Source organism: Gigantopelta aegis, chromosome 4 (genome assembly GCF_016097555.1).
Source record: "Gigantopelta aegis isolate Gae_Host chromosome 4, Gae_host_genome, whole genome shotgun sequence".
Classification (NCBI taxonomy): domain Eukaryota; kingdom Metazoa; phylum Mollusca; class Gastropoda; order Neomphalida; family Peltospiridae; genus Gigantopelta; species Gigantopelta aegis.
In genome coordinates, this window is record NC_054702.1 from 71809356 (window position 1) to 71824355 (window position 15000).

At 38.3% G+C, this 15000-nt stretch overlaps 1 protein-coding gene across 1 annotated transcript in view; it reads right to left on the bottom strand.

The window, feature by feature from the left end:
- LOC121371043 overlaps positions 1–15000 on the bottom strand; it is a 20171-nt gene that overhangs the window by 405 nt on the left and 4766 nt on the right. The window contains exon 4 of the mRNA XM_041496663.1: positions 1–284. This exon is cut by the window's left edge and continues 405 nt beyond it. Coding sequence (XP_041352597.1) covers positions 194–284 — 91 coding nt within the window. The 3' untranslated portion in view covers positions 1–193. The remainder of the gene's footprint in view (positions 285–15000) is intronic.

Sequence of the window (15000 nt, forward strand, 5' to 3'; positions counted from 1 at the left end):
AAATGGACGTATAAGAACTTCTTCAGCTGAACAAAATGTACTCTTAAACTAAAATAGTTTGTTGGGGTTTTTTTTGGTTGGGGTTGGGTTTTTTGTGTGGTTGTTTTTTTTTGGGGGGGGGGTTTCGGGGGGGGGGGGCAGGCAGCTGCTTGCCCCTCCCTTTCCCTCTGAGATTCTGCTTTGGTCGAGACGTTCACCCTGGGAAGTCATACTGTGTACGGTACCAGTCGTCTTCTGATTTAAATCCACATGACTTCCATGTTGGATCTTCCACCTCGTTTGACCTGAAACAAAGATACAAAGTGTATTAATTCATCGTCTGCCGTAACCGCCGTACACATACACGCACAAGGGGCCGCACCTACACTACAATAACTAGGGCGTGGCGGCAATGAAACACAAACTCAGGAAACAGTCATTAAGGGTCTTCTCCAGCTAGACAAAAATAGAACTTTGAACAAAAAATGAAGATTGTTTCGCATTGTTCTGCCCCACCCATATAAACCCCCACACCTCTAGTTAGGACCCAGCATGCAGGATTTAAACCTGTGATTCGCATGATATTTAACATCCCATCCTGGAAACAAAAGGAATGGGTTGGGGTTTTTTGACGACACACGGTAAATTTTAATACTGAAAGAAAATCATCATTCAATGGGAACTGAGGGGCGGGACGTAGCCCAGTGGTAAAGCGCTCGCTTGATGTGCCGTTGGTCCGAGATCGATCCCCGTCCGTGGACCAATTGGGCTATTTCTCGTTCCAGCCAGTTCACCATGACTAGTATATAAAATATCCCTTGCTGCTAATGGAAAAATGTTGTGGGTTTCCTCTCTAAGACTATATGTCAAAATTATCAAATGTTTGACATTCAATAGCTGATGATTAATAAATCAGTGTGCTCTAGTGGTATCGTTAAACAAACAAAACAATTTTTTCATTGGGAACTGGGAATTAAAAGTTTCCGTTAATATTTACCAGTTGTTCCATGTTACCATGGGCTATTTTTATTCAAACATAAGGATGGCGGTGGGCTTCAGGACATGCACACCGTTTGGGTGGTCCTTTGACCATGTGGCATATGGCGCTACACAGGAGGAATCTTGAACAATTATCGGCGGGATGTATACTGGGCCGCTGTATTCAGGGCTGGGTAACTCTCCCCAAATTAGCATTATCTTGTTCGGCCCTCTATGGGTGAGCGTATGTATGTATGTATGTATGTATGTATGTATGTATGCCCACAAATGACTGTCATGTCAGATGTCGGGAATTAACGTGCTTATATCAATTTAATGTTCAAGCACGCTCGTTGCGAGCACGATTTCTGACTAGGGCCAGAAACTGTGCTCACAACGAGAGGGGTGGGGAGAGTGTTAGTAAAACAAAAATAAAATAAAAATTAAAGTTAAAAACGTTTATACAAATGATTAGATAAAAAATACTAATTAATGGTTAAATAAACTTTATTTACAAGGAAGATAAAAAGTGTTTATACAAAGGGTTAAAAAGGGTTTCTACAAATGATTACGTAAAAAGTAGAATATTGACAATAAAATATGTCTGGTTAATCTGGTATTTATATCGGAGGAGAGTAGACGGGAAGGTCCGCCCCATTTTTAATTAATTTCCCCAGGCCGTCCCATCCACCACCTCCACCATAATGGAAATGTTAAGAATTGGAAAGTGGAGATTGATGAATGATATCATCTCCATATTAACCATAACATGAGCCCGCATGAAACTATGTGATTGGTGCTGTGACTTAACTTAAGTCAAAAGAGCTATCACCTAACTTTTAACATAACCGCCCCAACTAGCACCCATTTAAAACAATGAGAAGGATAAAAGAAAAAAAAGTTAAATAATAAAATAACAATAAAACAATAATAATAAGAAAAGAAAAAAAAAAGAAAAATAATAATAAAATTTGTATAAACATGTCATAGTAGTAAATTAAAAGGTGTTAATGTAAGTAGAAAGGGAAAAGGTGGATTATATTTTAGTGTCCAATCGTATAAAAGTGAAGTAAAATTGTGGGCAATATTAATGTTAAACCCCCTCTGGAATCCCAATAAGGATACCAATCCATACGAGATGTAGTTCCAATAGGGGTTACATAATTATTAAAATACCTAAAATAATTTTGTTTTTATTAATCATATATGGTTAAGAATAAGACTCAAAAAGTTAAAATGTATAAGGGTTACTAATATACAGCGTATTACTCCTGCCAGAGAGATTAGAAGCAGTGTAACCCTTGATAAATTAAACGTATAAAACACAGCATAAAACATAGAACATAACACACACACACACACACACACACACACACACACACACACAGCATATATACATATACAATTATTATAAAGGGGGGGGGGGAAATACCCAAAACAAACACACCAAAAAACCCACAAAACAAACACATACAAAAAACAAACAAAAACAAACAAAAAACAACAAAAAACACACGGACAAACGAACAAAAAATTCACATTAAAAAAAAAGGAAAAAAAAAGTGGAGCCAAGACAAAAGACTAGGATTTAGGTTGATAGATACAAGGGCGCCAGATATTAAGTTCTATATTTGAGGGGGATATTTACAGTGAATGTAATGTCTAGGGGTATATGAATGAAGGAAGGAATGTTTAACGATGCCCCCAGTAGGGCTATATGAATTATGAATACTGCAGTGGTCCTTTCCAGAAGCGGTTTATTCCTAGTTCTGGGTAACAATCGAGAAAGACATTTAGACACACTGCCCAACTTACTAAAGTACAATCGCCAGTGGCGGCAAAAAGGGGAGGGTAGGCTAGCAACCTTTGTTTATATGAAAGTTCCTATTTTAGGCTACAACAAGCCAGGAGCGGATCCTGGATTTGGTAAAGGTGGAGGGAGGGAGTTGCGATACTCCAAAAGAAGCAAGCCCAAGCCCGCTGAGAGTAAATATCCGCGGGGGGGGGGGGGGGTGTCATGGATATAGACCCCGGAGTCCTCAAAAGAAAAATGGTCACGGGCTCCTCTCAAAACAGTCCAGTGATTAACACTGTATAAGATGAGGAGAGGTGAGAAGAAAAAAACAACACACACACACACACATGGGGAGGTAAGGGGAACAATGCGAACAGTTAATTTTCAATATACATAGTTTAGATGTTAATCCCTGTATCTAAAACATATTTTAATAAGGCTTTAAAAATAATATGGGGAGCGATAAATTATTGATCTAAATATGCGATTGGCCGCTGTTCGCAGGGCCTCTCTCGACTCTTGTTTTATATTGCCTTGATATCCTTAATATGTGAGGGGCCGCTGTCCGCAGGGTCTCTAGACTTTTGATTGATTGATTGGTTGTTGGGGTTTTTTTGTTGTTGTTTTTTGTCATTGTATATAATAGGTAAGGTTCCGCTGTCCACAGGGATCCTCAACTCTTTGATTGTGTTTTACTTATCTTTGTATGTAATAGGTAAGTATCTGCTGTTCACAGGGCCCCTCAACGCTTTGATTGATTGATTGATTGATTGATTGATTTTGTTGATTGATTGCTTGCCATTTTGTGCCTTTTGTGGTCGGCAGCAAATTAAAGATCTAGCCGTGACCAAACTAAGCCAACATCAGGGAATTTGTAAAAAAATAAAATTATAAATAATTATTAGTGTTAGTGGGGTTTCTTTTTTAGTAGTGTCTAGAATAAGGTATTTGTGATTCGTGGTGTCGATGATTCGTGATGTCGGTGGTTCGTGGTGTCGTGTCAGAGAAGAAACACGTTACTGCTGCATGGTCTTCTCCTGCCATATCCCAGGTGTTAATGATCAAATTTGACAAAATTGGCATAGTGAAATTGAAATGTCTTCAGAATGTTTTAAAATTATTTAAAGTGACGTACCCTAGTTTTAAACACTACAACGTATTAAAGCCGTCTTTGATCATTTAAACTAGAAATACTAACATTTTATCATTTAGAATATTAATGTTCGTACACCTGAAATGGTTCTGGTCATCCACCTTTTCGTAGTATCCCAAAGTGCATTTTTCATAATTCTAAAAACGTATATTTATCTGAGAAGTAATGGTTATCGAAACAAGCTCCAGTCTCTTTTCGCTTCTTTCTGTTATAAAGTTATATAAATGTGTTGCAGGTTTGTCGGTTAACTAGCCTTAGTTTCCATTTTCACGGGCTCAAACTAGGGTCTGCGCCTTTAAAGTTAACAAGTTATCTTATTTAAATTTCAATTGTCCGTAATCCGTATGTGTAGACGTATACGTAATCCATAATGCGTAATCCGTATCAACCACGTTCTGTGCCAATAGGTTGAGTAGATTCCGTTAATGCGTCTCTGTACGCGTGTGCGTGTTTTTGGAAATAATATTTATTCATTACGTATACACATACGGGTTACGGACAAATGAAATTTGCGCTTTAAGGCATATTTCAAAATACTCGTTTTGGTGTTGGATGGAATTTGAAATATTGCCCTTGTATTCCTCTTTCGTCATTCACATTAGGAAGTAAAGTAATATAGTTTTGTAGGAGGCAGAAGGACCTGCATTAGTACCATGCATAACAAGTTCTTTAATTAAACCATTTTGATTTAGTGAAGTTTAAATAGTTTTGGTGTCGAACATTGATATAAATCAAAGATGCCAACTTAATAGAACAATGCAACATTATATCAAACTTATATGAGGGAACGTTCATCAACCAATGATTTTTTCATAACCAAGAAATATGTTTGAAATCTAAATTAACTAACTTACTTCTTTGATTAACCCTTTGTCTTCTATTTGCACTTTTGTTTTGGTGTTGGATGGAAATTATATTTTGGTGTCGGATGGAAATAAAATTCCAATCAGTATAATTTTAATGAACACGTTATACCACACATAGATATATATTTTAAAATGTTTTCTTCATCATTATACTTCATCACTCAATTTCTGACTTTATAGACATTTAAACATGCCCCTGGCTAACAAGGCTTTTAATGAATAAAACGGAATATTAATTACATTTTCTTGCTTAGAATATTAATGTGCGTCTTTCTGGTATTCTTAATGTTTATAGTAGCTTTAACAGGATTTTGTTTTTACATGTACAAAATTATTGAAGGCAAAATCAAGTTTGAGATTGTAATTTGAATTTTTGGATCTGGTGTTGAGCACTTTTGAAATAAGCCTTTTAGTTGTCTCAAAAGAATGAAAATGTAATATGTAAATGTAATATCATGTAGAACTTCCGATCAAAACTGGTAGATGGTGAAATATACAAGTTTAGAGAAAACATATGCCATGTATGTAATCGTGAAATTGGAAACAAATTTTATTATATATTTAAATGTAATTATCTCGTATGATTAAATGTGAGAAAAAAGTATATATCAGAAATATAGAAAAACCGTAATATATTTTCATATCATGAACTGTTTAACAGTACAAAAAATAATAAGAACAATATGTGAGAGAGTATATCTTCCGCGTTAAATTACCACGATGTGCAGTTTTTATTTCTGTATGTGTGTCTATGTGTGTGTGTGTGTGTGTGTGTGTCTCTCTCTCTCTCTCTTTTCTCTATCTCTATCTCTCTCTCTGTGTGTGTGTGTGTGTGTGTGTGTGTGTGTGTGTGTGTGTGTGTGTGTGTGTGTGTGTGTGTGTGTGTGTGTTGCACTCTTGTTTACACTGTAATCCAACAGTTTATGAGGATAAAATTTATTGTCGTTGTCATTATTTTTACTGTCATTGCCGACTAGCACTCTTGCAGACAGGGTATCACGTATCACTGTTTATAATAACCGGGCCGTGGAGCAATGACTGAAAAAGGAAGTAGGTCTGTCACTGAAGATCTATGTTTTTGTTTCATATTCAGGAGTTACGTCGTTAAAATTACCGCGAGGATAAAATAGCCAAGTAAAACACGAAACGTGCTTTCATTTATGAAACGGGAATTTTATTACGGATCTTATTCACGTCATAAATTTCCAATAAATCGGAGGATGAATTGGTTTGTATGTACCGCAATGTCATTAAAAGAAATAATGATCTTCAAAATACATTTTTCTATTCTCATATAACATTTCTTCTCAGTTTCATTTCATTTCATCTTATTTTCGTTCTTATACCCAATTAAGGTTCAAGCACGCTGTCCTGGGCACACACCTCAGCTATCTGGGCTGTCTGTCCAGGACAGTGGGTTAGTTGTTAGTTGGTTAGTGGTTAGTGGGAGAAAAGAGGGTGTAGTGGCCTTACACCTACCCATTGAGTCCTTAAGAACTCGCTCTGGGTGGGAGCCGGTACCGGGTTACGAACCCTGTACCTACCAGCCTGTAGTGCGATGGTTTAACCACTGCGCCACCGAGGCCGGTTTTCTTCTCAAAAAGGAAACGCAAAAGTGTTAATAACACCTCGAGTACATTGTTCAATCAGTGAATACAAGGCGCCTAACATACGGTAATTGCGACGAATGGTCTAGGGAATAAAAAATAAAAAAAGCAACTGCCATGTGTAAACTACTTTCAAAGAGGCAGAAAAGGATCGTTAATGTCTACGTTTCTAGAGACAGGAGGTGTATGTTATAGCCTTTAGACTGGTGTGCGGAGCAAAGCTAAGGTTAATTAGTACCAAGCCAATGAAGAGGGGAATGGGACTCGATTACATTAGATTAGATTCTACCGAACTTTTAATTCAGTCTTAAATTGTGGGTTTGATTAGGCTAGCATTCATTTCTTTTCTTGTTCCAGCCAGTGCACCATGACGTGTATATCAAAGGCCGTGTGGTATGTGCTATTCTGTTTGTGGGATGGTGCATATATAAAATATTCCTTGCTACTTTATACTTATAATCCCATTAAGGTTCAAGTACGCTGTCCTGGTCACACACCTCGGCTATGTGGACTGTATGTCCAGGACTCGTCCTGGGTGGAAGCCTGTACCGGGAGGCGAACCCAGTACCTGTCAGCCTTAGGTCCGATGGTTTAACCAGTACACTTACGGCATATATTCAGTAATTAAGCAGTCAAGTATATTTAGTGGCCTGTCACCATTTCAGATATGTTGAGTCTCAGAGTGGTAGCTTGTAAGAAGCAAATTGTCTCTAAATCCCCGCCTAATCCAGACTTGAGTACACGTTCATCAGCTCGCCTGTTCAAGGCAGAACACGTCCACAGTGTCCACGCTTTGTTTTATATATTCCTGTAGTGTACCAAAAACAGTTCACATGCTCTTTTTTAAATAACAATAAACCCACAGGGACACGGGAAGAAAAACAGCACAAACCTAAAATACTTTAGTCTCAGAAAATTGGTAAATCATAAGTAGTTGTTCAATACAATACAATACAATACAATACAATACAATACAATACAATCTTGATTGCAACATTCGTCTGTATACATTGGTTAAATGGGAATTGTGGGTTTAATTTTCGCATTAAAAACAAATATGTGATCTATAATAGTTACGTTCGACCTACAATTTATAGCTGAACTGTGAATGTGACAACTCTAAAATTCAGAAGTTGCAAAAACTCGGGTTATTCATGTCGCTATCTGATTACTGAAAAAAATACGTTTTTTAGTTGGGCCCCTTTATCTAGTTCGGGCACATTGTTTAATTAATCATCGGCTTTTAGACATTTTCAAACATTTGGTAATTCTCGTAGTCATCAGACAGGAAAGTACATACTACGACATTTGACCAGTTGTAGTGCACTGTTTGGAACGAGAAAAAAACAATACAGTTGAATGGATCCACCGAGGTGTTTCGATCCTGCGACGTAAGCACCTCAAGCGAGCACTTAACCGACTGAGCTAAAACAGCCCTGCACGTAGACAAATATAGTTAAAGTTTGTTTTGTTTGACGACACAACTAGAGCACATTGATTTATTAATCATCGGCTATTTGATGTCAAACACACTTTCATTTTGACACAGTCATAGAGAGGAAACCCCTACATTTTTCTATTAGTAGCAAGGGATCTTTTGTATGCACCATCCCACAGACAGGATAGCAAACACCACGGCCTTTGATATACTAGTCGTGGTGCACTGGCTAAAACGAGAAATACTCCAATAGGCTCACCGACGGGGGTTGATCCTAGACTGATCGCGCATCAAGATCAGCTTTACCACTGGGCTACGTTCCGACCGTAGAAAAAGATAGAGACAAAGACGTTTTTGACATCACAAACATATGTGGATGATGAACAGATAAATGGTGAATCAGCTGTATTTTCATTTTGAAATGGGACTATTTGATCGAGTCATGTTCCACACTTGCTGTCAATTGAGTCATCATAGAACCGGCAGTGTCTCCTGGGTAATCAACCCCCGTGTGGGGTTATACACTCGGGAGATACACCCATAATCACACCCACCCGTGAAGTGGGTGGCACCACGTGGTCTTACAAAAACACACACACACACACACACACACACACACACAAACACCCATTGAACTTAGCGAAAGCCGGTGACAATGAATGAATGAATGAATGAATGAATGAATGAATGAATGAATGAAAGAATTAACGTTTACCGACAACACAACACAAAAATACACATCGGCCATTGGGTGTCACAAAAGTGGCATGTATATGAAAATATTACTTAGCAAAGCCAGTGACAAACCATGTTATCATCCCATCTGTCCAGTGGCGGTTTCATGTTGTTTTAAAAGGAGGTAACAGTTACTTCAAAACAGTGAAACACTTTGGACGTTCTCCTAGTATATCATTCGACGGGTCAATGAGCTGAAGGCGATCTCTGGTGGTTGTGTTTCTAGTATGATATAGAAAACCCTGATGGCTCAGATCCATTAGCTCAGGTACCTACCGACATAAACTCCAGTTTCCCTTGCATTATTATGCTAATTAAACATTTTATTATTATTTTAAAGTTCATTATTTTCCCAGATAGTTAAGGTATCAAATGCTGTCTATGGCAAAGAAATAATGTTCTTAGTTTTAAATGATTTATGATCATGGTGTCTTGTATCCTCGAAATTACCATATTCAGCCAAATACTAGTGCATTCTCACAATATTAATGTGAAATGTTAGCTCTCTTTGCCAGCCAGTCGAAATATAAGTGTGGAGAATAATAACCAAGATCATAATAGGGTAGAACTTTTTTTAAATAAATATTTTACGACGTGTGCTTTGTCTTGACTTCTGATTAAAAATCTGAAATATTGAGATGTATCGACCATTTACGTTACAGTTATTGTGTTTTCGGTCATCGTGCAACGGTTACTAGATTTTCGTGTTTACACTCCACTAAGGTTCTAGCACAATGTCTTGGGCACACACAGCTATATGGGCTGTTTGTTGAGGAGATTGGTTAACGGTCCCTTATTACTGGTTAGTAATACAGTCTGAGATATCAGTGTAATTGGCTCACACCACTGCTAAAACTCACTCTGTTTCGAAGCCGGTACCGCGATGCGAACCGAGTACCTACCGTCTAACTATAACAGGGAGGCCAAATGAAAAGCCTGTTGTTGTTGGCTCTTTTTTTTTCTTTTCTTTTTTTTTCTTTCTTTTTTTGGGTGGTGGGTGGGTGGGGCTGAGAAGCCAGCATACGAACTACTACAGTCACTGGCCAAATCTTAAACACAGAGAAAAAACAAACATACAAAGAACTTCAAGTATATTTCTCACTGGGGCAAGAATGGTCATACGGTAAACACCATTGGGGTACTTATAAATACAACATAAACTTTAAAGTCGATGTATCGTTTCGGCAAACATCAATTTTGCTACCAATGCTTGCTTCACATAGTGTATGCAGTTCAAAAGAGAATAGTTGAAGAAATGGAATTGCACTATAAGCCATGCACTAAGCCACTAATAGTTTTACTCCTCGTCCTTAACCCCAAGCTTTAAAACCATAATTGTAATACCATGTAGGCTGTAGCCAGTTAGCTAGGTCAGTTAGTCATACAGCACTACAGTAGTCATCCTCAGAAAGGGCCGCTCCGAATAAAGACTACCCCTCTATAAAGACCTTTTGTTGTGGTGTTAGAACTGATTTGACGTGTAAAACCTTAATGTTGTGGAAGAAGGAAGGAAGGAAATGTTTTATTTAACGACGCACTCAACACATTTTATTTACGGTTATATGGCGTCAGACATATGGTTAAAGACCACGCAGATAGTGAGAGAGGAAACCCGCTGTCGCCACTTCATGGGCTACTCTTTTCGATTAGCAGCAAGGGATCTTTTATATGCACCATTCCACAGACAGGATAGCACACCAGTTGTGGAGCAGTGGCTGGAACGAGAAATAGCCAAATGGGTCCACCGACGGGGATCGATCCTAGACTGACCGCGCATCAAGTGAACGCTTTACCACTGCGCTACGTCCCGCCCACGATTGTGCTAGATCTTACCTGATGTGGACTACTACTACTGTAGTAGAATATAATCACTGATTGTATCATTAATTCATTTCAACTTATTTTCGTGCAATTAACGTTCAAGTACGCTGTCCTGGGCACATACCTCAGCTATCTGGGCTGTCTGTCCAGGGTAGTGGTTTAGTTGTTAGTGAGAGAGAAGCGGGTGTAGTGGCATTACACCTACCCATTGAGCCCTTAAGAACTCTCTCCTGGCTGGAACCGGTACCGGACTGCGAACCTTGTACCTACCAGTCTGTAGTCCGATGGCTTAACCACTGCGCCACCGAGGCCGGTACTGATTGTATCAACAACATATTGACTTGTTGTCAATTAATTTACTGTGTTCATGTTCAAACAACCACTTTACTTCTTGATTTGCTTGTGCCTGGCATGAATTGTTTAGTTTTTTTACAAGATTTTGCCGCGTCACAAGTTTTGGCGCCCTAGGTCCCTGCCTACTCGGCCTGTGCACTATTACGGCTCTGCGTGCAGGTGAGGGCTAGGAACAAAATGTAATAGTATCCATCAGGATAGGATTTTAAACAAACTATGATAGACTAAACTATTATGGATATGAAAAAAACCTATGTAAATGGCCTTTTTATTTTTTAAATTAAACTTTAAGAGGAGAAATTAATTTGTTATGTTTTTTTCTCTTGTATCATATTCAAATACCAAATAAACAAAAACCGACTCAAACTAACGTGTTTTTATAGTTTGCATTGTGTAATCAATTTTTAATAACCAAAAAAAACAGAAAACAAATTAAAATCATAATGCTGGAGTGACTGGTAGCGTTCGCCTAGTATTACTGAATTATTAAAATCAAATTATGTATACTCTTCAAAAAAAGAAACTTGACATTGGTAAAAATAATGCTATCGGATTATTTTTACAGAATCAAAGACATCGTAAAGACAATCAAGTAAGTGAGCGAATGGTGATGCAAAAACCAGTGCCAGCCGACGAAAAGCTATCTGATCAGCCTGAGCCTCTGGACCAGTCGACGCTGCATTTGGATACCGCGATCTGCGAGATTCCACGGCGTGCGTTTCCCGTTCCAACCCCATTCGAGGCGGTCGGCGTCGAGTCCGCCACCCCTGGGGGGGGGGGGGGTCTCCGCCAGGACCCCTATGGTTATTGCTGTTGCGAAGCGGAAGACTGTCACCTCACCGAGTAGTGACCAGCCAGCCAAGGCCCGAACTTTCACGACCGCCCGGGGCAGGGACGCCGCCTGGAGCCTAGCCATATCCAAGATCAAGGGCCAATACGCTCGATACTTGGTCGGCGACACCACGGACACCAACTCACTGTCGGGAGGCATTCTTGAGGGCAACTTTAAGAAGTTTCCTGACGGAGTTGAGTGTGCCATCCACGTCATGGAACTACGAGACGGGAAGTTTGGACTTGTGGTGACATCTCGCCGGGATGATTTCTACAGACAGGGAATACTCTTCGAAGACATGCACAACTACACTGTCCACAGAGCACTGAAGATCATCGCTGGCGCCCACTACGTCGAGCTAGTCAAGACTTTGCTAGCGCACCGCTGGAGGAGGCTGGTGCCACAGTTCAACAAAAAGTACTTCATCTCGTCTCCGTAGTCGCCAACCTTTTCCTAGGACAGGTAACCTCCGTTTTTGGGCTTAGTCGGACTTAAACAATTTCGGCCGGAGTTCAAAATTTTATGTTTATGTTTTTGTAAGTAGTCCGACGCACTTTATTTTGGCAGCCCGATCAAACTGCTCAAATCATCTTAAAACCGTTTTGGCCGAGCACTCAAACTTTATCTTTGGGACTTACATTTTCGTCCAGACATGTGCATAATACTTTAGCTCATTTTCAGACTTAGGTCTTTGACCTAATTACTAAATTCTTATTGCAAATTCCGCCCACCTCAAACTTACCCTCCTGGCCCGGACTTAGTCCCTGGCGATGTCAGAGATTAAGCCCGTGACAAACGTGTTCGAAACCTTCGTGGTATATGAGCACATTAAAATATATTGACTGACTGACGTCACAACTAATACTCTATTCTCAAGCAGGAAACATGCTAAATATGTTCCCTTCTAAATGCACGTGGCAAGCAGTATGTAGGACCGATCATAGAATTCAGAGGAACCACATCATCCATCTCATTTAGGGTCATTTCCTTCTACGACCTAAAACATCCCTAAATTTTCGAATATTTCAAAATAGTATTTAAATATTTCGAAAAGCAAATTAGCGAATATTCGGACCAAACCTCTTTTTTTTTTCTTCTTTTTTTTTTTTCTTTTTTTTCTTCTTTTTTTTGTTATGTCTTATTTTGAACAACAGTTAACTGAGAGCATTTGGGTGGTCTCACGTCGGCCAGTTCCAATACACCAAATCGACAATCAATAAAGATTGACGACGCGACAAGCCTAAACTTTGCCAGGATTATCTCTTTTACCGGGTTCCCCGCGAATACAAATGGCGATAAGAAAATACCTTAAAGGGATAGTCCTGAGTTTGCTGCACTGTAAGATGTTTCCGACTAATAAAATAGTTCTACGATTAAACTTACATGTTAAATATATTTTTTTGTTTACAGTATCAGTGTCTGTATACTGAATGTGTTTCTGGTCGTCTTAATATTTGTAAAAAGCCCAAACTGGATTTTATCTTAAAATAATTTCGTACGTACGAAAAGACAATATTTTAGGAAATACGATGAAATTTAACTTAGTACAAATATTAAAACGATCAGAAACACTTTTAATATACAGCCACTAATATTTTATACAGAAAAATATAATGTAATTACAATCGTTAAAACGTCTCTGTTAGTCGATAACATCTTTAAAATTGCAGCAAACTCAGGAATGTCCCTTTAAGACACCTTCGTAAAATTGTCCTTTATTTTCGTAGTTTTTATCCTGCTTAGAAGTTTTGGAACTTTATTACGCTCAGACCATTATGCAACGGCATATGAAGAACATGATACATAAACTGTAGTAACAAGATAGGGTTTACAGGAGACAATAGTACAGTAGTATTAATACAAATGCAATACAGTAACAGAGACAATAGTATAATACAAATACAATAGAATAATAAAGACAATAATATAATGCAAACTACCAAATGTGCTAATTAGACACGCGCACGTACGCACGCATGGATTTCTTTCTGTAGTATGTGTATTAGTGATTAATATGTGGATTTTTTTTATCAGTTAACTCGAAAATGATCGATGTAAAGGTATTTGACGTCAAACATAGGATTGGTGTGGTATTAGAGCGGGAATCTTTGCCAACTTTTTTGGTTGTCAGGAATTGCCAAAAAAATACATAGGTTGGTCTCTGACTGTAATGAGGGCGTATTTATGTCCAAATGTCCGTCTAGCTCTCTTACAGTCAGAGTACTCGGGCTAAAAATCAACCAGCAAACAGTTTAATTAGAATAGGGATAACCCTACTGTGTTTTCCGATTTGCGTACGTATATCGGTGGTTTTATAGTAGCAAATTAAATTTGCGACAGTAAAACCACCGATATACGTCCGCAAATCGGAAAACACAGCAGGGTTATCCCCTCATTAGCAAAAAGAATGTTTTTTTCCTGTTATACGGGAATGGCTTGCTTATTTGACGTACATTGCTAAAAGTTATAATAACGTTATTAAGAAATGAATGGTATTCTGCAATTAAATATCACAAATTTGAAGAGTTCAACATTTAAAAAAAAAGAAGATGATACTATGTATTAATTACTTTTTAAGCCACTTGTTAAATATATAAACTATGCCCTTTTTACGTCTAAGTCGAAAGATTCATTATGAGATGTTACTATATCTTTGTTGTGTACCATTTTACTATGCTTAGCCGTTAAACTATTAACGGTTGGGCTTTTTTCGGCTGTTGTGAGATAATATGAAATTTATAGACGAAAGATAAATATCGAATTGCTTCGTTTCTTTGAAAACCTGTTTATTTAAAGGTTTTTATTTTTGGCGGGGGGGGGGGGGGGGATTGTGGGATATTTTTTTTGTTGGGTTTTCGTTGTATAATTTAAAAACAATTGTATGTATATATATGTGTTGACTATATATGTTGATAGCGACAACATACGGGTTTATTACAAATGTGGATGTGTTTGTATTTTGCATTAGTAAAATATATTATAGGATTGGAAATAGAGAATGCGTCTTTAAATTACCTGCTATATACACAAAAATGTAACTGTAAATTGTGGAACTTGAATGTCAGGGCATCCCGGCGGGATTTGGAGCTTTAGATATTTGGTCTGGTTCGCAAGAATCAACATTTATTTAAACCTGTAATGGGGTAATGAGCTTATCTGGGGTGCAGTGGGTCAAACGATCAATCTCCATTGGTGGACATATCGCGTTATTTGAACGGCCGTTCTCTTTAAAGGATGTGATATGTGCTGTTTCGTAGGTGGGACACTGCGTATAAAACACTTCGTACTGCTAGCAGAAAGGAGCAGCTTGTATGTTTTCTTCTTCATTAGAACACGTGTCACATTTACAATAGATACATCCAATAACCACCGATTAAATGCTGTGTCGAGGTGATGTTGAATATACACACTCGAGCTAAATCTTTATTAGTGTGTGTGTGTG